At 35.8% G+C, this 25,057-nt stretch overlaps 1 protein-coding gene across 1 annotated transcript; it reads right to left on the bottom strand.

Moving 5' to 3' along the window:
* Nucleotides 1-7,134: 7,134 nt before the first annotated feature.
* rbm27 (RNA binding motif protein 27) lies at nucleotides 7,135-24,639 on the bottom strand. The gene is given in 22 exon segments (XM_051093502.1): nucleotides 7,135-8,365; nucleotides 8,476-8,616; nucleotides 8,716-8,799; nucleotides 8,906-9,103; nucleotides 13,139-13,243; nucleotides 13,422-13,589; nucleotides 14,131-14,205; nucleotides 14,330-14,455; nucleotides 15,125-15,265; nucleotides 15,471-15,674; nucleotides 15,859-15,930; nucleotides 15,932-16,013; nucleotides 17,072-17,213; nucleotides 17,335-17,481; nucleotides 17,977-18,147; nucleotides 19,843-20,070; nucleotides 21,177-21,479; nucleotides 22,192-22,388; nucleotides 22,924-23,003; nucleotides 23,424-23,542; nucleotides 23,743-23,861; nucleotides 24,454-24,639. Coding segments are annotated over 22 exon segments (3,051 nt in total). The 5' UTR covers nucleotides 24,513-24,639; the 3' UTR covers nucleotides 7,135-8,275.
* Between the last annotated feature and the right edge of the window lie 418 nt (nucleotides 24,640-25,057).

Genomic DNA, 25,057 nt, shown 5'->3' with positions numbered 1-25,057 from the left:
CTTGGCTCCTTGCTCCCCTGTCTCCACTGTTGCTCATCATCCCACTGGCTCCACCGGGCTCCCTCATCCCTCCAGCTCCACCTTGGTCAGTCGTCAACCGTCCTCCACTACAGGATTCTGCTCCTCCATCTTCACCTCGTCCCTCCATCCCTCTGGCTTCATTTGGCTCCCCCTTTTCTCTGGCTCTTCCTTTGTCCTTAGTCACTCTGGGTCCTCCACGGTCTTGTGGGTCTCCACCTCTGCCTCAGCCGCATGAGCCATCAACTTCTTTGCCCTATGGAATCACGGTGCCACGGTGTCACCCTGGCTTTATTGGGTCTCTGTCTTTGCTCGGGGCTTCTCCTCCATCAGCTGTGTCTCAGTCTTTCAGGCCCTGGTGTCATCAGCCTTACATCTGCCATGGCTCCTCTCTTGATCACCTCCGCTGTGGGCTATTATCCCGGGCATTCACCACTATTGCTATGAGGTTTCGTCATCATCCACCTGTTGCCAATGCTCCACCATTTATGAACGCCATCCCTAGACCTGGTCCTGTTGCTCCAAAACCCTCTAACACCTGTTTATTTATTTTTTATTTTTTTATGGTGTGAGGACGTGTACTTGGAAGAAGGGTGTTATGTCAAATATTTTTAGTTAGTTTCTGTTTTCATGGACTTTTAGTTTGTTTTTGTTAGTTTTGTGGTTTTCTATGTTCTTTTCCCACTTCTCTATGTGTTGTCATGGTTACAAATGTCATGAGTTTGTTTTGTTCAACTGTGTTTCATTAATTACCTCATTTGTCCATATATTTAAATTCTACCTTTTCCTGTGTTTGGTTGTCCAGTCTCATCAGTGTTTTGGAATTACTATTGTTACCATTGGAATTACCATATGACACATACCCTCAGACATCAACAGTTTTGTTAGTATTGATGAACGGTGCTGGATAAGTTACTTACAAATTGTAGCCCATTGCTGATTCCAAATTACATGACAAAAACAGGTAATATAATCAGACTACTTTTTGATTACCTCGTTCATCATATTGACTATCAAATAGGATAACCTATCTAATGCAGATAACATGTAATCGGTTACTACCAGCACTGCTGGACAATAGGTACAGTGTAAACCTTTAATAAAACTAAAATAATAATAAGAAGAACATGTTGTTTATTTACATTTTATTTGATGGTTAAATACAAATACTTCTTTCTTCTTTCTTCATGCTTATTTAATAATCTTAATATGTTTAGTTAGGTTATTATATTATACCTTACAGTGCAAATTAATGTGAGTAAAAACAGGTAATTGTTTTTAAAAACAGAAACAAATCCTTCTGTATTAAAAGGAACAACCAATGATGGCGTGTAACGCAGACGAACAAAACAAACAAACACATTATCAGAAAGGTTAAATGGTGACCATGTGTCACTGGGCCTTGACAGCCAAACCACCTGACTGATGCTTCTGTAGCATCAGGTCTCACATTGCATGCATGGAAAGATCAACCTCACCATGACTTCACAAGTCTCTTACTCTGATAGCCGTGCATCTGCCCACATCATCTCAAAATCTCCCATTGTCATCTAAAAACAGATTCATTATTTAAGGGTTGCGATGGTATTTGTGGGCTTGTCATCAGCCGGCAACAACATGGCACTGATTTCAGGTGACATGTTTTATTGATTTGGTTTTGGTGAGATGTGACAGGAGTTTGCTCTTCTGCAGGCATTATAGCTCTGATCCACAGAACAACCTCGGCGTTGTTGTCGGTGTGTTTGCTCCATCCATTTCCATTCGCATCCAGGCTCCAAGCACGCTCTGAGTGCTTGTCGCTCCAGCAGCAAGGGATGAGAGAATGACGAGCGGGTAAAGCTGGTGGTTGACGTGCCGTCCCATGGGGCAATCAACACTGCTTGCATTAAATCAAATAGACTCTGAGTGTTTTTCACTTGGCTTCCCAAAGTAAGGGATGGCCGTGCATTATTCATAAGCATTTGAATATGTCAAAGCCACTGAAGCCAAATTAACTTTACACTGTGTTGAAAGTTTGGGTACGATGGGTGGGATATGTTGCACAAATATAAGGCCATAAAACACAAGATTATGAGCAGCAGCAAGATGGCAGCTAAAAAAAAAAGAAAAAAAAAATCTCTTAAATATTTAGAATGCTGAACAATATGACAAATCAGAATTTTACTGGTTTTGCAGTGTAGAATGTGACCAACTCATTTAGGAGTTAGGGTTTTTGTTATGGTTTGTTTAACATGAAGCAAAAGTTCCTGGAACAGTTTTTTTTTTCCCCATAAAGACAGTAAAGTTATTTAACAACAACAAATTTAAATGTAAAGCTCCCATAAAAGATATAAAGGGGACCACACCAAATTTTGTAATGCACTGACATTGTTGCTGGTAACGGATGGCCTGATTATTTTAGAAACTGATGATTTACTGGGATTTTCACACACAACCATCTCTAGGATTTATATGATTGGTCTAAAACAGAGAAGATCCAGGCAGTTCTGTGGGTAGAAAAGAAGTCAGAGGAGAATAGCCAGACTGGATTGAGCTTATAGAAATGCAATAGCAACTCGTTACAACAAAAACATGCAGAAGAACATCTCGGACACACAACAAATCGAATCTTGAAGCAGATGGACTACAGGAGGAGAAGACCACACCAGTGCCGCTCCTGTCAGCTAAGAACAGGAAACTGATGCTATAATTTGAAATTTGAAAATAGAAGATTGTTAAAAGGTTGTTTGGTCAGATGAGTCTTGATTTCTGCTGAGATATTTGGATGGTCAGAATTTGGTATAATCAACATGAAAGCATGGATCCCTCCTTGTATCAAAGGTTCAGGCCGCTGGTGCTGTAGGGGATATTTGCTTGGCACACTTTGGGCCCCTTGTACCAACTGAGAATCATTTGAATGCCACAACCTACCTCAGTATTGTTGCTGACCATGCCCCTCCCTTTATGACCACAATGTACCCATCTTGTGATGGCTACTTCCAGCAGGATAATGTGCCAAAGCTCAAATCTTCTAAAACTGGTTTTTGATAGTGAGTTCACTAAATTAAAATGGCCTCCACAGTTATGAGATTTCAGTCCAATAGAACACTTTTAGGAAGTAGTGCAATGGGAGATTTGCATCATGGATGTGCAGGCGACAAATCTGCAGCAACTGAATGATGCTCTCATGTCAATATTGACCAAAAAATCTCCTGAAAAAATGTTTTCAGCACGCTGTTAAATGTCACAAAATTTAAAGCAGTTCTGAAGGCAAAAGGGGGTCCAACCTGGTACTAGCAAGGCGTATTTAATTTAGGTGGCCAATGAGTGTAAAATGAAGGCAGATTTTAGAAGAAGGACAACAACCCTGTAGCTCCTCTGTGTGAGAAGAAACGTGACCTCCAGCAGGCTACTGGTGTGTCAACTGCTGTGTCAAAAACAGACACCCTGAGGGTGGCATGGGGTCCCAATGTCCGTTAACGGGACCTGTGCTTAACAGACCAGCACAATGCACCTCGACTGGCATTTACCAGAGAACACCAGAAATGGCACGTTTACCATTGGTGCACCGTTCTCTTCACGGATGAGAGCAGGTTCACTCTGAGCATATGTGATAGACATGAAAGAGTTTGGATATGCAGTGGGGAATGTTCTACTACCTGCAACATCATCCAGACTGTTGGCAGTGCATCAACGGGTTATACCTCCACATGCCAGTGGTACTCTCACTACCGTTACCAGATACCAGGATGAAATCCTCAGAATCATTGTCCATTGACCTTACTCTGGTGCAGTGGACCCTGGGTTCCTCCTAGAGCATGACAATGCCTACCCTCATGTGGCCAGAGTGTGTAGGCAGTTTCTGGAAGATGAAGGCATTAATGCCATTGACTGATCCTCAGAATTTAATCCAACTGAGAACCTTTTGGACATTATGTATCAAAGGATCTGAAGCCTCCAACAGACTGTCCAGGAGGTCACTGATGCCCTCATCTAGGTCTGGCAGGAGATCTTCCAGGACATCATCCACCACCTCATCAGGAGCATGCCTAGACATTGTCAGGAATGCATACAGGCACATCAGTGCTGTACAAATTACACAATGTATACACGTAAAGATTTTCAACTATTTCATTCAGCAATATCCAATACATCCTATACATCACTGTTATACTGAAAATTAAGCTCCTGAGAGGAAATAGCACAAGTCTCAACACACTGCTAACCTGAGAACCATTCCATTCTTTCAAGTCCTCTTTATCCTCTAGTGTTTCCACTACCAAGACTACTACCAAAACAAAATCAGCAACACATCAGATACCCGGACACTAAATAGAACAGGAGTCACCAAACTTGATCCTGGAGGGCCGTCATCCTGCACAGTTTAGCTCCAACTTGACTCAACACACCTGCCTGGAAGTTTCTAGTATACCTAGTAAGACCTTGATTAGCTGGTTCATGTGTGTTTAATTAGGGTTGGATCTAAACTCTGCAGGACACCGGCCCTCCAGGACCGAGTCTGGTGACCCCTGATTTAGAACATTCTCCTCTCTGCTCTGCCCTGTCCTCCCTCTACCTCCTCCCACTTACAACATTCTATTATTCTCTTCCTTCTCTCCTCTTTACAAAGAAAGAGGTCTCCAAACTTCTCTTTGCCAACCATACTACAACCTGTCCTTTAGACCCTATACCCTCCCACCTACTTTAGGAGATCTCACCAGTATTGCTACCCACATCATCAACATCCCTCAACATCCTGGAAAATTTCCCACCACCTCACTCCTCAGAAAGCCAAGACTTACTTTCCCTACAACAGCTGAAAATCCTTTCAGAGATCTCTACTTGGATAAAGGAGTGTCATCTGCAGCTCAGCCTTGCAAAGACAGTGTTTCATGTAATCACTACAAACCCATCAGTTGACCATAACATCATTGTGCAACTGGGATTTACAACACTACCACCAGCCAGGACAGCAAGAAACCTGGGGGTAATGTCTGATGATAAACTGAGCTTTTCCACCCATAGCTCCCGGTTCTGTCAATACTGCACTAGCTCCCTATTAAACAATGTATACATTTTAAAATCTTGCTAATTACTTATAAAGCCTTGAATGTACTTGAGCGAGCTCTTATCACATTATAGTCCTTAATGTTTAATGTGTTCTCAAAACTCTGGCCTGTAATAAACATAATACCTAGAATATCAAAATCAACTGTGGACGGCAGTTCTTTTTCTTATTTAGCGCCCAAACTCTGGATCAATCTACCTAACATTGTTCGGAAGGCAGACACACACTCTCAGTTTAAATCAAGATTAAGGACGCATCTCTCGAACGTGCCTTACACATAACACACTAACACATTTCTAATATTCAAAACCGTTAAAGGATTGTTAGGCTGCATTAATTAGGTCAACTGGAACCAGAAACACTTCCTATAACACCCAATGTACTTGTTACTTCATAAGAATAGTATTTACGATAATATTAGTCTGTTTCATTCTTATTCCGAGGTCACCGTAGCCACCCAGATGGTGGATCAGCAGCTAGAGATGACCCCTACAGCTCTCAATGTCAGTGGAGACCATGTCAACTAGATGAGCCCCAGAGACATGAGACCACATCCCCTAGACGGCCATTGGCACAAGACTACGTAACCAGATGATTCCTCTGCACAATCTGACTTTGCTGCAGCCTGGAATTAAAATGCTAGTTTCGTCTGGCCAGAGGAGAACTGGCCCCTGACTGAGCCTGGTTTCTCCCATGTTTTTTTCTCCATTTCTGTCACTGATGGGGATTTGGTTCCTTGCCACTGTCACCTCTTGCTTGCTTAGTTGGGGACACTTAATTTTCAGCGATATTGTTGACTTGACTGCACAGATAGTATTTGAACTAAACTGTGCTGGATGATGACATCACTGAATTCAATGATGAACTGACTTCAACTGAAAATTGAGCATTTACTATTTTCCTATTTAATACTGTAAAGCTGCTTTGGCAAGTATTGTTAAAAGCGCTATATAAATAAAGGTGACTTACCTCTTTTTAAGTCACTTTGGATAAAAGTGCCTGCTAATTGTACATGTAATGTAAATTTGTGCTTTAAGCAATGCATCTTTGCATAAACTATCAATCATTAATAATTACTTCAACAAATAATACACATACTACTGGAGGTCCAACACCCTAGTCTTTCATATATATATATATATATTTTTTTTTGTAAATGTAGCATAATTATTCACTCAGTGTACACACAGAAAAAACACACGACAACTGTTTCGGAGGGGAATAATTCTTGGAATGGATCATGGAATTTTTCATATTTTTTTCTTTTCATATAATTTCTTTTTCTTTTCTCTTCTTTTCTGTCTTGTTTGTTGCAAATCATTTTGTTTTAGGCCAATTGGAACTTAATCTTTTTTTTTTCTTTTATATTCCTCTTGCTCACCCCCATTCCAATATCTTTATTGATTAGCAAACATGCAGCTGTTAGAAATCCATTTTACAAACAAAGAACTGAAAAATACATCCATAGATTTTTCAATTTACAAACAGTAATAAAGTCAAAATCTATTTATGCTAAATGTATGACATTGTACTAATATGGTGTAGTAAAACTGGTTTACAAATGATCAAAATCCATTCTTTAAATTCACACAGTCCCAAGTCCTCCTACTAGACTCTTGTACAAAACCAACATTAAGAACTGCCAGACCTTATATGAGTTACGGAGAAACTGAACCACTGTGGAGCTTGAGAACATATTGTACAATCGACTGGAAAGAGTGGGGCAAACAGGTATATCACTGAATGTTTGGATTCAAACGGCATAGTAACGTGCTATTAAATGTCACATCGACAGTATATATAATAAAGTTTCAAAGTTTTACACTGGTCCTTCATTAAAAGGAACTATAAACTTATATCTTAATTGTTTTAGCAAAGTATGTAAATATGATTATTAAAAAAATATATATGCATACATACATATATTTTCTTCTTTTCCAAATAAACACACGCATACAGATGCCAGCATGCTATTGGATAATATTTAAGGTTACAGAAACGGTACTTTTTTTGACCCATTTCTGGAGGACCAGGCTTTTGAAACGAGTGGAGTGTGAAAAATGAGAGAGAAAAAAAAAAATCTTCCAAGTAGGGTGCAATTATACAAGATTGCGTTTAAAAAAAACATGATGCTTAGTTTGTCATACTGTCACTTAAATAAGCCTCTAAGAGTCATGAATGTGATTCATTCAGCGATTCATTCATTCTAACGGCTAAAATAATGAAGAGAACAGTCATTACTACTGCAACCATTTACAAAATATACACAAAAAAAGAAAAAAAAAAAAATACAAATCTCATAAAACGTCAGCTGCACACTGACGATTTAAGGCGTAAATGAAGTGTAAATCAATTCTGAATACATTCACAACACCTCTGTTCATAGTTTACCTCAGTTAACAATAAGAATTTTCTCTGACCCTCATTCAAAGCTCTTTTTGGTTTTGAAACCACCTATAGACGTGAGAAATAAATATGAACAGTTGGACACACTGACCAAAATGAAGTATGCCACATATAGAGTCACATATATTTACAGGAAGTGGCACATTAATCTTGAGGAGAAGAAGAAAAAATAATCCACCTGGGGATGCATATTGCCTAAAATTTAGAGAGCAGATACAAAAGTGTTTTGAAAGGGTTTGACATCATTAGGGCATATCGTTTCTTCACAAAGGAAAGAGATGCCTTTAATGGGAACGATGCCAAATGAGTGCGTCCATTGGGAGAATTTCTACCACAGGCCAAAGTGGCACAAAGTGCAGATGAAGTTTCATGCTAAATCATATGCTGAACTGGGAAAATGGGCGAAACAATTTACGTATTAAAAAAAAAAAAAAAAAAAAATATTCACAGTAGTCACAAATGTTGTGAGTTACTGATATCTGGTCATGCACAGTGAAACAAAATGTTTCCTAGTTGAAACATTTTGCATTCACTCTCAGCAAAAGTGAGAGTTTGATATATAACGCAGAGATTTCAGAGTGACAGAAACACTGCAAGTCCTCACAGATGTCTCACATTTTCTTATATTCTCCTGTATGGAGAATGCCGTTAGCCTATTCGTTTTCTCCACCTCTCAGAATACTGAAAACCGTCTTAAAAAAAGACACTTTGTCTTATTCAATCAAATATACTTAAATTAGAATTCACAAACAAAAACTAAAAATGAGAGTCCGTGAACAAAAAGTGGTGCCGTTTCCCCCTTTCTCATCGCCTCCATGAGCGGCTCTCATATTCATCGTCTTCGTCATCATCTTCTTCCTCTTCCTCTGGAAGCAGAAAGGGGCTGACTGGCTCCTAGAAGTATGAGCAAATACATTTAAAAAAATCATAACCTATTTTACTTGCACACTGAATACATAACACGGCTAAATATATATTTATGTGTAATCCAGTTGTCTAATTACCGTCATTACATGAATGCCTGCGGCGTTGACCTCTTCCTTTGACTCTTCCTCTTCTGGTTCAGTGGACACAGATGGAGTTTTAGGTTTGTACCATGAGATCTGTAGAATTCGACCTTTGAACTTCGCCCCTTGGTTTGCAGCCTGAAAAAACAAACAAAAAAAACGATGATTTAGTGTCGACAAATTTAACTAATGTCATACTATAAAGTTTAAATTTAAAATGAAAATAAGCCACTGTACGTTTTCCGCTTCACTTCGGGTTTTGAAGGTCATCACGACACTGGTAGCATCATGGTCACGAAGCTCCTCGATTTCGCCAAATTTCTATAAAAGACATATAGAAAGGTTGATAGGTTGATCATAAATTTGATGATATACAAATATATACAAATGAAGATACAATCTCACACTATTTAAACTTAAGTCTTACCACGAAATGCGGCATGAGCTCCTCCTTCTCTTCCTGTGTGAAGCCAATAATAGTGAGGGCTCGAGGTCGGTGGTCTACTACCATGTGATTGCCTCCTCCACGCCCTCTCAGGCTCCGCCCCCGGCCCCTCCCTCTCCCGCGACTTGGTGCAGCTGGTGGCTTGCCACGCCCAGCCGGGATTAGTCCCAACCGCGTTGCCTATGTAAGGTGAAAATATTGACAAAGCTTATATAAAAAAATACATTTTAGTAACATAATAAAATAAATGTTTTTGTATTAAAACATATTACAAAAAAAATATATATATAAAACAACTATACATGTATACACATATTAGGGTTTCAGCAGGTTTTGTTAAGGTAAATGTAAGACTTTTAAACACTTTTTAAGACTAATAAAATGAAAGCAACTGTTCTTTTTGGTCACACCTGAAAAAAAAGTTCTTCTTTAGTATTTTAGTCTTGATCACCAATGTAAATGTTTGTAAATATTATAAATATTTTTTACTTGAGAAGCAAAATTACATCAAATAAATTGTTTTATGAGAAACAAACATAAATAAACAAAATAAAGCAAGTTTAAATCCAGAACAAATATCTTTCAGAAAATTTCAACTTAATTCAGAAAAATCAACTTGAAAAGGAAAAACAAGTTTTTATACCACATTGACAGTGATTTATTTTGTTCAATATCTCACAAAATAAGACTTAATTTGTTCATTTTGCATCTCAAGTGATTGATTCCTGATTTAAGGATGCTGAGGTATTAGAAAACAAGACAAGAATACTAAGGAGGATATTCATTTTTGCAGTGAATGCCATGTTTAAAGCCATCACTTTATGAATTTAAGACTTTCTGCTTTGAATTTTTATGCCTTAAAGAAGGGGTGCTCAACCCTGTTCCTGGAGATGTAACTTCCTGCAGAGTCCAATTCTGATCAAACAAACCTGAACCAACTAATTAGGATCTGAAGGAGCACTGGATAATTACAGACAGGTGTTTGATCAGGGTTGGAGCTAAACTTTGCAAGATGGTAAATCTCCAGGAACAGGGCTGGGCACCACTGCCTTAAAGGGACAGTTCACCCAAAAATGAAAGTTACCTCATGAATGACTTGCCCTCAAGCCATAGAACTTTATAAATATTTTTGGATATTTTTCTTATACAAACGCAAATTCGCTCTAGAAGGTCTTTATTAACCCCCTAGAATTGTGTGGAGTACTTTTTATGATGGATGGATGCACTTTATTGGACTTTAAAATCTCAACAGCGGTTCTAAAGCTTGGAAGAGCCAGGACATTTTCAATATAACTCAAATTGTATTCATCTAAAAAAGGAAATACACTTAGGGTGGTTAGTGGTTGAGCAAATTATGGGGTCATTTTCATTTTTGGGTGAACTATCCCTTTAAGACCCGCAGAAACCCTGTATATACACTAAATTTAAGTACATTTTACGTATGCATGCATGTATACAAACAGATACACATACATAAGCCTTTTGTATTTTATCTGGTAATATACGAAGAGTTCAGATGGAAAACCAGCTAAAAGCCATTTCGGTCAAAAATGAGATAATGATACTGAGTGAATGCTCCTGACACATATTATACATCCATCAAACACTTTTACTTCAAACTCCAGCCTCAGCCCAATCAGAAGTGCCAGTACTTGCATAGAAACCTATACAAAGTAGCCAAAAAGAAATGCTAATTTTAAAGAAAAACGTCAGATGGATTTAGCTGGTTTTGCGTCTGAACTCTTCATACATTATTAATATATTATTACAACACACAATGGTTTACATATACGATCAGTCAAGAAGTGTATACACAGACCTACTCATTTTATATAACTTCTGTTGCTCACATTTGAAAAGAACAAGCAAGTCATCAAAACTATAAAAAAAACAAAAAAAAAAAAAAAAAAAACAATAGAAGTATGGAAGTGGGAACGGTGTCGTAAGAGCTTCTAAACTTCCAGAAAGTACTAGACTTTGAAACTTGCCTAACCTTTACCCTGAATGCAAATTAAAAAATGATAAGCCACGAAGTGACAAAAGCCACACCAAATGCTGGTCATTTCTCTTTCATGCCCTGACCGAACAGACTTTCATCTAGTGTAGTTTCTTTCGTTCGCTCTCTTCCATTAATTGTCTTCCCTCGATCTTTCTCTCATTTCTTACACGGGAGCCGATCAAACTTTAATGGTATGAGAAGCATCAGCGTGTGGAGAGGGATGCGTGTTGTTTAGGGATGGCTCCTTGGGGTTTGGGGAAGTGCTCAGAGTTAAATGTGCAGGAGATGAAGTGTAATGACATGCATATTTCACACCAGCTAATTTAAGCCCAGCACCAGCCGTGACGCTCTGTTGTCACTCTTGTTTTAGGAACGCTTACGTTAGAACTGAGAGTGAGACTGTGTTTGGGTGAAATGGATTATGCTGGTTCTGGGTGTGTCATCACTGTCTTTTGCTTAGAGAAAAGAAAGAAGAGAGGAAAAAAAAAAAAAAAAAAAAAAAAAAAAGAAAACAAACAAAAAAAAATTGCCAGAAAATACACATCTTAGCAACTACAGGGCTCCAGACAAATGCTACAGATGGTGGCACCTGATTTGGAATTGCACATTTAAAGTTTACTTTAATTATCAAAAACAGTAACATCTGTTGAAATTCTAACAATCTAATTTTTATAGGGTAAAATGTAAATATTCTGACTGGCCCCATTGGTCTTCTATAGTATCATACATTTGCAGATCATGATAACCACAGGTAAAACCATACTGGTACTTCACTACCATACAACTATATGGTTTCTACTGTTCTGTAAACTAGAAATGCACAAAACTTCCTATAGCTTAACAACAAAAAATGGTAAGTAATAAAATTCATTACTCCGTTAGTATAATTAAATAGTATAATTAAAATCTGGCGCAAAACAAGTCTAACGTTACTGGATACATTAAATATATGGTAAATGCTGGTGATCTGTGAAATGAAAGCCTTCTGACTGGATTGTTGTGGCAAAACGTTTCTCCCGTTTCTGGCGTTTAATTCTGTGCCGATTCATCTGGCTTTACACTGACACAGAAATTTGTGGTTTGTGTTGGAGAACAACTTTTCTTTGGATCTCAGAGCTGTTTAGTAATGGCTGCGTGATCAAGGCATAGACGGTCCACATTTTATTAATCTGCTCCCTTGTTAACTCAGGAATAAACTAGTATAACATGGCCACAATTCAATTAAAGTGAGGAAAGAAATTAATAAGTCGTTTATTTATTTTTTATGGTTAATTGTTTGTTAATGTAAATTATGTTGGTCGAGCATAGGAATTTGTGTAAATTGACACTCCTACTTCAAATATAAAAGAATGAATGTGTATTTTGCATTAGGAGAATCTCTTTTTAAAAATGTTTTTTTTTTAAGTCTCTTATGCTCATCACAGCTGCATTTATTTGATCAAAAATGGTAAAAAAAAAAAAAAAAAAAATAAATAAATAAAACAATAAAAAAAAGTAATATTGCAAATGTTATTACAATACAAAATAATGTTTTTTATTTTAATATACTTTAAAATATAATTTATTCCTGTGATGCAAAGCTGAATTTTCATCTGCTGTTACTCCAGTCTTAAGTGTCACATGATCCTTCATAAATTATTCTAATATGCTGATTTATTATTAGAATTATCAATGTTGGAAACAGTTGTGCTGCCAAATATTTTTTTCTGGAACCTGTGATTCTTTTTATTAGGTTTCATTATGACAATAAATCAGCATATTAGAAAGATTTTAGAAGGATCATGTGAAACTGAAGACTAGAATATTTAATTCAGAAAATTCTAATTCAGTTACAGATATAAATTACATTTTAATATATATTATTACAGAAACACATTGTTTTACATCGTAATAATATTATATTATATTATATTATATTATATTATAATACACAATATGACTTTTTTTTTTTTTTTTTTTTTGATCAAATGAACAGTCTTGATGAGCATAAGACACATCTTCAAAAACCATTAAAAATCTTACTGATCCCAAACTTGTCCAATTTTTGACCAATTTTTAGGTCAGTAACTTTTCTCTCCCTCTCTTTTTTTTTTTAAACATTTTTACTGAACTGTACAATGCATTTGTCCTATGGTGTGGCAGCAAAAAAAAAAAAAAATATATATATATATATATATATATATCAGATGTCACAGTGACACAAAGTTCCCCCTTACCTCCACCTGCAGCTGACCCAACCTCCTCTTCAGGTCTGTGGTGTCTTCTCCTGATGTCAGCTTCTTATGGAAGTCCAACTCTGCGTCAAGCAACTCTTTCTGTGCCTACAGATGAAATAATAGTTACACTTACACACAGTAAGATCTTATAAACCAAAGGTGGCAATCTATGCAACTAAGATTCTAAGAAGTTCTGACTATAATCAGTTCTCAAAGACTATGATCTGTGCTGTGCTACAAGCTCATTTTAGCAGTAACACTAAATATGTAGGAATTGCCTTACATCTGTTTTTGACTTTGTTTGTGTCGTGTTGGCAGCAGCTTGTGAGGTGGGGCTGATCTCATTCTTCAGCTGAGAGATCTTTTCTGTCAGTTCTTTGAGAGTCTTCATGATGTTGGCTCTCTCCTCTGGCTTCATCCCTCTGTTCTTTTCCAGACGGTTTATCAGCACCTGCAGAGCACATTTCAGGTTTAGTGTTTCATTAAACTGCATGTACGAAACATCTAGAACAACTCTATTATACACTTCTAGTAAATCACATTCATTCAACTAAAACTGAGATATTAAATAAAGTAAAATAAATAAAAATAACAAGATATTAAATCACACATACATAACATTGCGGCAAGAATATGTATAGATATTTTGTATAATGTTTAGTAAAATGTTTAGTAATAGAAATAAATGCTTTGAAAATGAATCAAATTTGAGAAAAAAAAGAATATATAATATATACATTTTAAATAAAGAGCAGATAATGATCGTTTTACATACAGTATACAGTAAATATGACATGAATATGACAGAACAACTGCAAAATATCGGCCTTATGACATACGACTTCACAATTACTCTAAAATGTGGAAAATAGTAATTAAAGTAATAATAATAATAAAAAATAAAAATTAGAAAAAAAAATAATAATAATTGTAGGTGTGTCCAAGATTTTAGCTTTTTGTATCTAAATATATATTTTAGATATCCTTCATACCTTCTGACATTCGATCTGTTTTTCAAGCATTTCTTGTTTCTTCTTTCTCATGTCTTGCTGGAGTTTCAGCGCCTCCTGAAGGCCAGAGGTCAGAGGTCATGTTAGCTCACTCATAAGTACATTCCAGACTGTGCAATCTAAGCAGGTGGAACTGCTGCTATCGGCTTACAGAGGTGAGAAGGAGAAAGGAAATACTCACCTGCTTCTTTTTCAAAACCTCCTGAGCTTCCAGCGCTTTGGCCGTTTTTCCCAATGATTTTGATGCGGTTTTCAACACAGTGCGCGAGAACGGACCCTTCGGTAAACTTGCAGGTGGCGTCAAACCCTTGTTTAACAAAGAAATTAAAACAAGTATTGATTATAAACACATATTACTTGTGTAAAAAAAAAAAAAAGAAATATAAAATGTGAATATGAATGTTTCAGAAAAATCTCTCTTATACTCTTATGTTTCGTATTTTAATAAATCTAAAAAGTAATTTATTCCTGTGATGAAAATTTTTGGCATTATTAGTCCAGTCTTCAGTGTCACACGATCCTTCAGCATTCTATTATGCTGATTTGCTGCTCAAGAAACATTTATTATGTTAATAATGTATTTTTGCGAAAATTATACACAACCATTTAAAAGTTCGGAATTGAAGGAAAAAGAAAATTAATATTTTTATTCAAAAAGGACGCAATACTTTGATCAAAATATTTATTATACTACAAAAAAAAACGTATATTTCATATAAGATTTCTAGTTATAGTTCATATGTTGTTCTTTTGATTCTTTGATTTCTAAATCAAACAATTCTGAAAAAAAAACCAAAACAAAAAAAAATGAGTCATTATTAGTTTTTAACTGATGAAAACAAAAAGTTCCTCTATATTAATTAAGCACCAGTAACAACTGATAATACAGCAAATAAGCATATTAGAATGATTTCTAAAGGATCATGTGACAGTGAAGACTAGTGTAATGATGCAAACATTCATGTTTTTTCTTTACCATTGAAGGTTCCTGGCTTGGGCTGGTAGGTTCAGTGCTGCCTGTGGTGCCCGTTGTGCCTGCGGCTCCTGTGGCAGTCTGCTGTTTAGGGAAGGTTTTATTCAGCACGTAAGATCCTGCGGTGTGCTGCTTATTAATGACCTGTGAACAAAACGAAATTCAGTCAAAGAATGTAAACAAAGTCTTAAAACTGACACAAATGTTTCAATGGGGCCTCGGATTTAACAAAAACAGGGCTGGCCAGTAAGTCTCTGTTTACCAAGTATTAGAACACCCCAATGAAACAGCACAGGAATATAATTTATTGCACATTCCGGTTTTCAACAGCATCACATTTCTGACAGACCTTGTGTGTTGTGGGATGTTGTTGTCCGGGATTTGTGCTCTGACTGGGTCCCTGTTCCTGTGTGTTGGATGTGGCCTCTCTATGCCAATACACTCTGATGAAACGGTTATTCAGAACTGCTTCAGTGCTGGAAATGGCCCTCCGAGCCTCATCATTAGCGGTATATTGGATCAATGCTGCCTCTGGGTCGCCTCCAAACACCACCTGTGGAAATCACAATACGGGATGCAGTTTTACTTCAGAATCAACAGTTAAGTGATCTGTATTTAAAAAAAAAAGCATTCTATGACCACAATGACATACATAAAATTAAAAAGCAATTTTGTTGAGCAAGTGTGTTAAGCAAAAATGTATGCAGTTGATAATCAAATCTACACAGATTGCTTACCTGGATGTTGACTATCGTTCCAAACTTGCTGAAGTGCTCATTAAGTTTGGTGATGTTGTTGAGCTCTCGGGGGGATTTTGCGGACCTCTAGTTTGGTGTTGACGTAATGGTTCTTTTTCGGGAAGGTGGGTTTATGCTGGTTATTAAAATTTTGCCTGTAAAACAGAAAAGACCCCAATTACACCACAAAAACAGGACATCCTCCTCCTGTATCATTACAGTTTTCTTTCAAGCTCCAGGATGTCATTATAGATTTTGTATAACACACACTACAGTTCTAAAGTTTGAAAAAACAAAAAAAAACAAAAACAAAACATACATACATATACATATATACACACACACACATACATACACATATATATATATATATAGATAGATAGACAGATAGATAGATTTTTTTGTAATGTTTTTGAGAAAAAAAAAAAAAAAAAAATCTCATGTGCTCAAAAAACAACAACAACAACAAAAACAACAACAGTTAAATTGTGAAATATTATTACAACTTAAAATAAATGTATATTTTTAATATATATTTCAAATGTAATCTATTCCTGTGATGGGAAAGCTGAATTGCACTACTCCAGTCTTTAGTGTTACATGATCCCTCATATACATCATAATATACATATTTAAAGAAATTAATACTTTCATTAGGGATGGACACATTGAACAAAAGTGACAGTAAAGACATTTACAATGTTACTAAAGATTTAAAAAAAAAATAAAAATGCTGTTCTTTTGAACTCTCCATTCAAAGAATGTACCTTTGTTTCCAAAAAAATAATTAAATAGCAAAAACAATTTTTAAAATTGATAATATAACTACATTAACTAGAACTTATTTTTTTTCAGAAGGATCTTGTGACACTAAAGACTAAAATAAAGGTTGCTGAAATTTTGCTTTGCCATCATAACTATAAATACATTTCAAAATACAGTATTTTATAAATTACAATAAATATATTTTAAAATACATTAAAACATTTATCTTAAATTGCAATACCATTTCAGAAGTTTACAGGTTTTACAGATTTTTTGATTAAATTAATGTAGCACAAAAGACTTCCTTCAAAAAAATAAAAACCAAGTAATTATTCCATCCTATATATATAGTTGATATGATCTAAAACGGTTGCTTTCAAACAGTAACATATTTATAGAATTTATTTATTTATTTTTTTAAGCTAATCTCGGATCATTCATTACTCACTTTTCCATCCAGGGTTTTTTGGCCTGTGGTCCGTCTGTAGATGGCAGACATCTCTTCCTGTTTTCCTGCTCAGAGTTGTACCTCACCTCGCTGCTCGGCATATTCGTGACGGATGGCTCTGTCTGGATTACTATGTTAGCTGCTAAAAACACAAATAAACCAAAGTTCAGCTACATGTTGCCATTATGAATCTGTTTAAAACCCTCATGCAATACACAAGCAAAACATTCATTTGTGTGGAACTGATCTTTCACATCTAATACCTCGTGAGTTTTGTCCGTCACCAGAAGTCAGGCCAATAAGATTGGGTCTCTGTGTCTGGATGCGAGGGATAAAATGGCGGTACTGAGCTCTGCCAGGCACGGTCAGTCCCGGAGACTCTGGGTTATAGGCCTCGGGGTCATAGTTGTCTGTATGAGACACAAGACAGACATGTTAAACCACATGCACCGTATGCAAAGAAGAAAAATGAATAATAATAGACATGAGCAAAATGACATGAAGGTTAATTCCCTTTGGTTAATTAAAAATTGACCAAATGTCTTTGCAAGCACTGTCTCAATTTTATTTACTATTCAAATGATTTTTCATAATATAAGCTCATTAGAGTAAAATGCAGCAACAGCACAACTACATGGTCAGAATCTGTTACTGCAGCCTTCAGAAAAAAAGAAAAAAAAAAAAAAATCCCTTATTGTTCTCAAAGCAAATTAAAATAAATCCAGAACCACCACTGACAGAAAGAGAAGAGGCTCATTTCCCCCCCTGCTTTCTTTAAAGGTCTACTTAAAATGTCAAGAGACACTGATCGTTTAAGTTAGACAAAAAACAAAAACAAAAAAACAGACAGTAAGCTCTAGAAGCACCACTGCTCAAACTGAGAACAGAAAAGCGCAGTGGCTTACATTCAGATAGAGTGTACTGAGGGTGGAGAGAGGCAGAAGAGGAGGAAGAAGAGGAAGGAGGTGGTGGTGGAGGAGGAGGTGGTCCCACTCCAGGCAGGGCCAAAGGGGAAGAGGTGCTGGTTCTGGAGTGGGGTGGAGTATCAATCCCAGTAGCTGGGATTAAAGGTGGCCCTAAAACAAGACAAGAGCAAACTGAACCACACTCTCTACAGCTAACTTTATGGAAATCATTTCAAGTTCAATGCTGTTAATATGGTCATACACAAGATTTAGCATCCAAGACTTTGCTACATTTTAATAAAATCATAGAAAATAATAATTAACAAATGAATTTATTGTATTTTCCAGAATAAAACATGTTTTAATCATCTAAAACTATATAGAAAACATGTATAGTGCATTGCCCACATGTGCCATGCAAAAAAAAGGTAAACTTCCATAATGTACTTAAAGTGCTTTATTTTCACACACTAATTTTGTACTTAATAAACTAAAAATTATTACTTAAGAACATCTAAGTGTACTCAGATGTGCTATTTTGGAACACCATAGATATGAACTCAAATGTGCTTTTAACATATCTCTGTATTTAAAAAATAAAAAAATAATAAAAATTACCATTTGTAGTACACTTGAACCCACTAGTGTACCACAAGTGGTTACTAAATAACTTTTAGTAAATTAAGTACAAAAATAGTGTGTGAAAACAGAGCACTTTAAGTACATTAAGGAAGTAAACTTGTCACCTTTTCACCTGGGGTAGTATCATTTTTGCTTTGAATACATTTGTTTAGGCTTGACGTTTATAATAAATGTTGCTTAAAATGAAAGTAATTATAATTTTTTCTTTTATACTTTATACAAATTCTAAGGATTTGTTGTAGAGTGAGGGGAACTAAAATACATATAAATATGTGCACATTTGCATTCAGATGCAACTTAAAATATTGTGATGCCTAGTGTAAGATTTCAATGTCAACTGATAACCTAAATAAATAAATAAATAATACACACACATAGGAAAACACACATTTGTTAATTCATGAACATTCACAATACATTATATTTAAATTATTAATCATTATTAATCATTAAAAATCTACCAAATGTGTTTGTAAGCAATTCTCAGAACTTTCTTTATCATTCAAAAATATGTATCACAACATTCATCCCCTAAGCTTTAAGGGAAAAAGTGTAAAATATGTCAGAATCTGTGACAAACTAAAACAAGTTCATAGTGTTTTTAATGTTTGTAAATGTCTCATTTTTTACTTATTGGTATTTTAGATAATTTCTGACTAATTACAATAAAATGTGACTTACATACTGATGCAACTTATTTTTCTGGAAAATTAAATTCTCATACATGATGTTATAAGATTTTAATGTCAAGTGATAAACATTAAAAAAAAAAAATCTAAACTTAAAAAACAAATAAAAAAGTGATTAAGATGTTTGATGATTCATAAACAACATTAAATGTTTTTAATAAAACATGAAGAAATCAATGCTGTCAATCAAGATTCTTACAATAAACAATGAATACTAAGTTTAACATTTAATACTGATTAAAAACGTAATTTATTTAAATATATTAATTAAATAAATAATTAATAAATGATATAACAAATGAAAATCATTACATTCATTTTTCCAAGATTTAAATTTCTATAAATAAAAATATAATAAAAAAAAAAAAAAAAATTAAAATGATATAATAAAACAAACATATTGCTAAACTAATAATGAGAAATAAAACAAATTAGCATAAATATTATACAATTATATAATTTTTTTTTTTTTTTTTTTTTTAACTTAAATGAGGAAGAAGCTAGTCTAGCATGCTGAAATCAAAACAACACTTACCTGGCATGGGGTAGATGCCTGGAGGCGGCGGTTGTCCGTGGGGAGGAGGCAGCGGCATGGGCATGGGCATGCCAGGAGGAGGTTCTGTCATAGGCGGCATGGGCATCCGTGGCATGCCTGGTGGGGGTGGAAATGGAATCATGGTAGGAAGCGTGACGTCATCCACGATCAGAGGGTCATTACCGTGGTCAAAAGGACAGAGATCGCCTCGTATACAAAATCCTTTCTCTGCCAGCAAAAAGAAACACACATTAAAATCAGAATTTTTTTTTTAAAGCACTGTGATTTATACAAATCATCCTTGAATTAGAACTGCTTGTCAAGGTGAATGAACTTCTGGTCATTCTTCTGTAGCGATTGCTACATGTAAACAGTGCTGTATGGATTGTCACGTCTCTTTCCTGTCAACATGCCAAATCACAGCTTCTTTAATAAGATCAGGGATAATCAAGCTAACCATCCATCCTTCAGTAATCCCTGTGGATGTTCTCATGCCACTCCCAGCAGTGTGAAAAATATCCTCGCTCCAGAAAGACAGGGTAGTAAATATAAACACTACCGCTTTAACGCCGCTCCCATAAGGCCATGCAGTGAGACTGCTACGCCACAGTCATTAGTAATGCTTTAGAAAAAAAAAACACCCCAAAGAGTAAATGTGTCCTTGGAGAACAAGAAGACTCATCAGTGTTTCTGATTAGACATTATTGGACTTCCAGTGGCTGCAAAATGTATATGGACTATAAGTACTAAAACATCCAACTAACCCCTAAACCTAACTTCCATTTATGTAAGAAAGAAAAAAAGCAAGTTGTCAGGTTTAACATGTTTTAAATAGCTTTTTGCCTTCATTTTGAACAGTGAACCAATCATTTTATTTCAAACCAAGTAAGCATGTTTTTGTATACTTTCTGGGTGTCACACATTAGTAGAACATGTTTATTTAATTTGATGAACTATAAGTATCAAGTGTCTATTATTTTAGTGTCTAAACTTTCTGAAAAACATTTTTGTTGTTGTTGTTATAGAAAATTTAAACAATATACAATGCATTAGAAACAGTTTTATTTAATATAATTTAAATACTATTTTATATAAAAATAAATTATAGGGAAAAAAACACCACACCTATTTAGCTTTATTTTAGTTTTCGTTTCAGTTATTTTAGTACTTAAAATTATTTCAGTTACTTGCCAAGGCATTTTATTTTAGCTTTTTCTTCAGTTACCAAAAACAATTTTTAATAGTTGTAGGTAACAATAACAACACAGATTACAAAAAAGTCAATAGAGGCACCATAATCACACCAAACGTGACAAAAGTGAATTCCATCTTACCGTCGTAGTCTCTGCAGCGATGTTTAAGCGTGTTGCTCTTGTTGAACGTCTTGTTGTCTGTGTGGTTGGTGAAGTATGTGGACCAGCTCTCTGTAGTGCTGTCAGGCAGGTGAGCCGGCGCTACCACGGTTACGGCGTTGGGGATGGCGGGGCTCCCCGAGGAGGGGAACTGGTGCTGAGGAAGGGGCAGAGGGAGCAGGGGGGGAGGATGGGTCTGCTGGTGGTGTGGGTTACCCACGTGGGCAGAGGATGGGTTGTAAGGCTCTGCGTCCTTCCGCTCCTGCTCAAATTTGGATCTGTGCTCTGCTGAAATAAAGCACATTTAAAACGAAGATTATTTGTTAAATACTTGTTAGCAAAAATCTTGACAGTTCTTTGATTAACACTGCAGTCAATGACAAATAAGAATACCACACAAAAACTACTTAAAAATAGAGGTTCCAATTCTATTTCAAATTCCAAGTATTTATGTCAGTTTTTGTATTTTTGTTGGTTTCAAACTGAAAAATTATTGAAAACCTTATGTACTATTTTTAATAAAAACAAGTTTAATGAGTCACCATAACGATCAAGTATTTTTTGCTTGCTTACAATAATTTTCATATTCACCTTTACTTACATATTGGTCCTACAATAGTCCTTTTTTTAAAGTATTAAAATATTAAAGTAAAAGGCATTTTCATCTTCAGAACACAAATTAAGATTTTTTATTTTTTCAATTTTTTTTTTAAGAAATCTGAGGATTTTCTAACCCTGCACAGACAGCAATAAAAAACTAAATTATGGTTGAACCGCTGATGTCACATGGAGTATTTTATTGATGTCCTTACTACCTTTCTGGGCCTTGAATGTGTCAGTTGCAATGCTGTCTATTCAGGGTCAGAAAGCTCTAGGATTTCATCAACAATATATGAATTTGTGTTCTGAAGTTAAACAAAGGTCTTATGGTTTGGAACGAAACTCTTTAAGTATAGGTAAAAGCAATGTGACAGAAGTGATTTGGGACGGTTCTCACCTCTCCTCTGATTGTGCTCTCTTTCTCGGCTCTTTCCACGGCTGCTACTGCGGCTACGACTCCTGCTTCGACTGTAGCTTCTCCCCCGTGAGCTTCCTCCTCTTCGCTCATGTCGGTCTCGATATGATTCTCCGCCTTTTCCATGACGGTCCAGTTCCCGCCGCTTACGGTCGTCCCTCCTGCGGTCATCTCTAGCCCTGAGTTCAGACGTATAGATATTGTGCATTACTGTATAGATTGAATATAGATTGGACAGCTTGACTGCCTTATGTCCAGTTTGAAAAGGATTTGAACACATATCTTGGAAGTACCATGGAACATACATGTATTTTAAAGAAATTAATACTTTCAAGGATGCATTACACTGAAAGGTGACAGTGAAGACTAATACATTGTTACAAATTATTTCTATTTCAAATGCTGCTCTTTTGAACTTCCTATTCATCAAAGAATCCTGAAAAAAATATATCATGGTTTCCATAATATTAAGAAGCACAACTGTTTTCAATATTGACAATAGTAAGAAATGTTTCTTGAGCAGCAAATCAGCATATTAGAATGATTTTTGAACAATTATGAGACACTAAACACTGGAGTAATGATGCTGAAAATTCAGCTTTGAATTAAAGGAATAAAAACCATTATGAAATTGTAAAAATATAAATAAACAACAACAGTTACCTTTATATGAACACAAGGCAAGACCAAACACAAAAACTTTTGAAAACCAACCTTGATTCGTTGAAGTCTGAACGATTCCTTAATGGGCTTCTTCTTCTTCTGTTATCCCTATCGTCTTCAACATGACTAGTCTGAAAACACATGTGTTAATATTAATACAATTTATTTATTTATACTAGGAATCTGTCATGACTATTGAGGGGTATAGTGCACTTTACACATCATATTGATTTTATTTTACACGCTTTTAAAAATACACATTGTTTTGCAGAAAATCATGACGCTAATGTTTATAATGTCATAACATCTTCATGCCTTATAGTTGCATCTAGCAGATCAGAGTTAGAAAATAAATACAGTTCACATTTTTCAGTGCTATAGGCTACAGGCTACATCACTTTATGCCGAGTATACTGTAAGAATGCAGATAAATTTGGATACACTTATGTACCCAATTTTATATATGGAGCTGCCATAATATGCTTTACACTTTGCAAAATTACAAACGATAAAAAAATATATATTACACTGTTATTTTAGTGACTATTTACCTCTTCCTTCTCCTCGAGCTTCTGCACTGGGACTTTAGTCTCTTCTTTAGCAGCTGGATTTCCCAAATAATTTTTGGTGGTTAGACTTTCAAAGAGTTTATCGACAAACCCTGTAGTCTCTGTGAAACGAACAGAACAATGAATCAATTCAGTGCAAACACAAAGGCAAAGCACATAATAATCTTTTTACATCATTCATGCTTGACAAGAGATTAAACACAAAGGGCCTGAATTCCTTACAAGTCGCATACCTATGTGCACAGTATTTACAACAATTTCTAAATTTATGAACAACTATGTAAAGACTGATTGTCGGTACCTTTCTGAAGGAAAACGTCCAACTGATCCGCACACAATGCTCTGAGTTCTTTCTCAGGTTTATCCTTCTTTACTAACGCCACAACGTAGTTTGCCAATGCAGATGGGTCAGCATCACATCTGTAAAAGATCTCAGGTTAATTTCATGTAAATCCACAAATGCAAAACACAAGAAGTCTCCTATCTGATCCAAAAGTCAAGTTTACCCAAGCAAGTCTTCTAAAACAACAACACAAAGCACACGTTTTGTTTACTTGCAGCTTTACTAGTATGCACTGAAATCAAACACATGACAAGTTGTCAGCTAGTGCAACAACCAGCAAACACACTACTGACTTCAAAAATAAACTGTCTGCCTGCTGATCACTCATGCCAAGGCTTTAAAACTAAAATAACTTGTGCCCTGATCCTGTTTTGGCCCAGTCTATGAAAACTATCAGGCTGTTTTGATGACCACCCCACTCTGCCAGCAGACCCTCTTAGCTTAGCCTCCAGCTACATGGTTTCTAACAGGGAGGCGTGGTAGATTTTTTTTTAACAATATGACCTTATATAAGAACACAACATAACTGAACTGTTATTTAAACACCAAATGAAATGGAACGATATCTGTTCGCTGCGCGGTTAAGTGGTCTGAAACCCAACTAAGCTGTTAGCATGTTAGCAGCGCCAGTTAGCTCCACTGTTTCAAATGTCACTGTTCATCACTTACATGGGTTCAAGAAGTTTAGCCAGCCAAGATTTCAGAGCGTCAACATTGTCTATAATCATCCTGACGCGCAAGTGATTAATACTGATAAAAGGCTAGGTGTTTATACGCAACTCCTACTAACATCGTCTAAAAACACACACTGGGCCTTCTGTAGTCACTAGCACGTCGGGCGAGCTGCTGGAGGTTCTTGGCAACGTCATACCGCAACGTCACGACGCAACGACGGCGGCCAATCACAGAGCTGCTTTAACGTGCGTGCATACCATGGTTACCACAAATTCCTTACTTTTTTTTTATAATCGCTAGTAATGATTCTAAAACACACACACAAAAAAAAAAAAAAAAAAAAAGAAAGAAAAAAAAAAAAAGAAAGTAACAATGTTTAATTTATTCTACAAATATTCAAAATGTCCCCTCCAACTGTTATATTATTATATTTCATTTATTTTATTTGAGCTTTTTTGTTGTTTTGCTCCTTTATCAATATGTACTTTAAGTTTTTTATTTATGTATTTTACACTAGAGTTAGCCTATTTAATATTGAATAGTTTATGTCATGTTTGGTGTTCGTAAAATAAAAATAAATAAATAAATAAATAAATAA

Source organism: Labeo rohita, chromosome 21, assembly GCF_022985175.1.
Source record: "Labeo rohita strain BAU-BD-2019 chromosome 21, IGBB_LRoh.1.0, whole genome shotgun sequence".
Lineage (NCBI taxonomy): Eukaryota > Metazoa > Chordata > Actinopteri > Cypriniformes > Cyprinidae > Labeo > Labeo rohita.
Note: the sequence above shows the minus strand (reverse complement) of the source record. Positions and strands in the feature narration are given on the sequence as shown.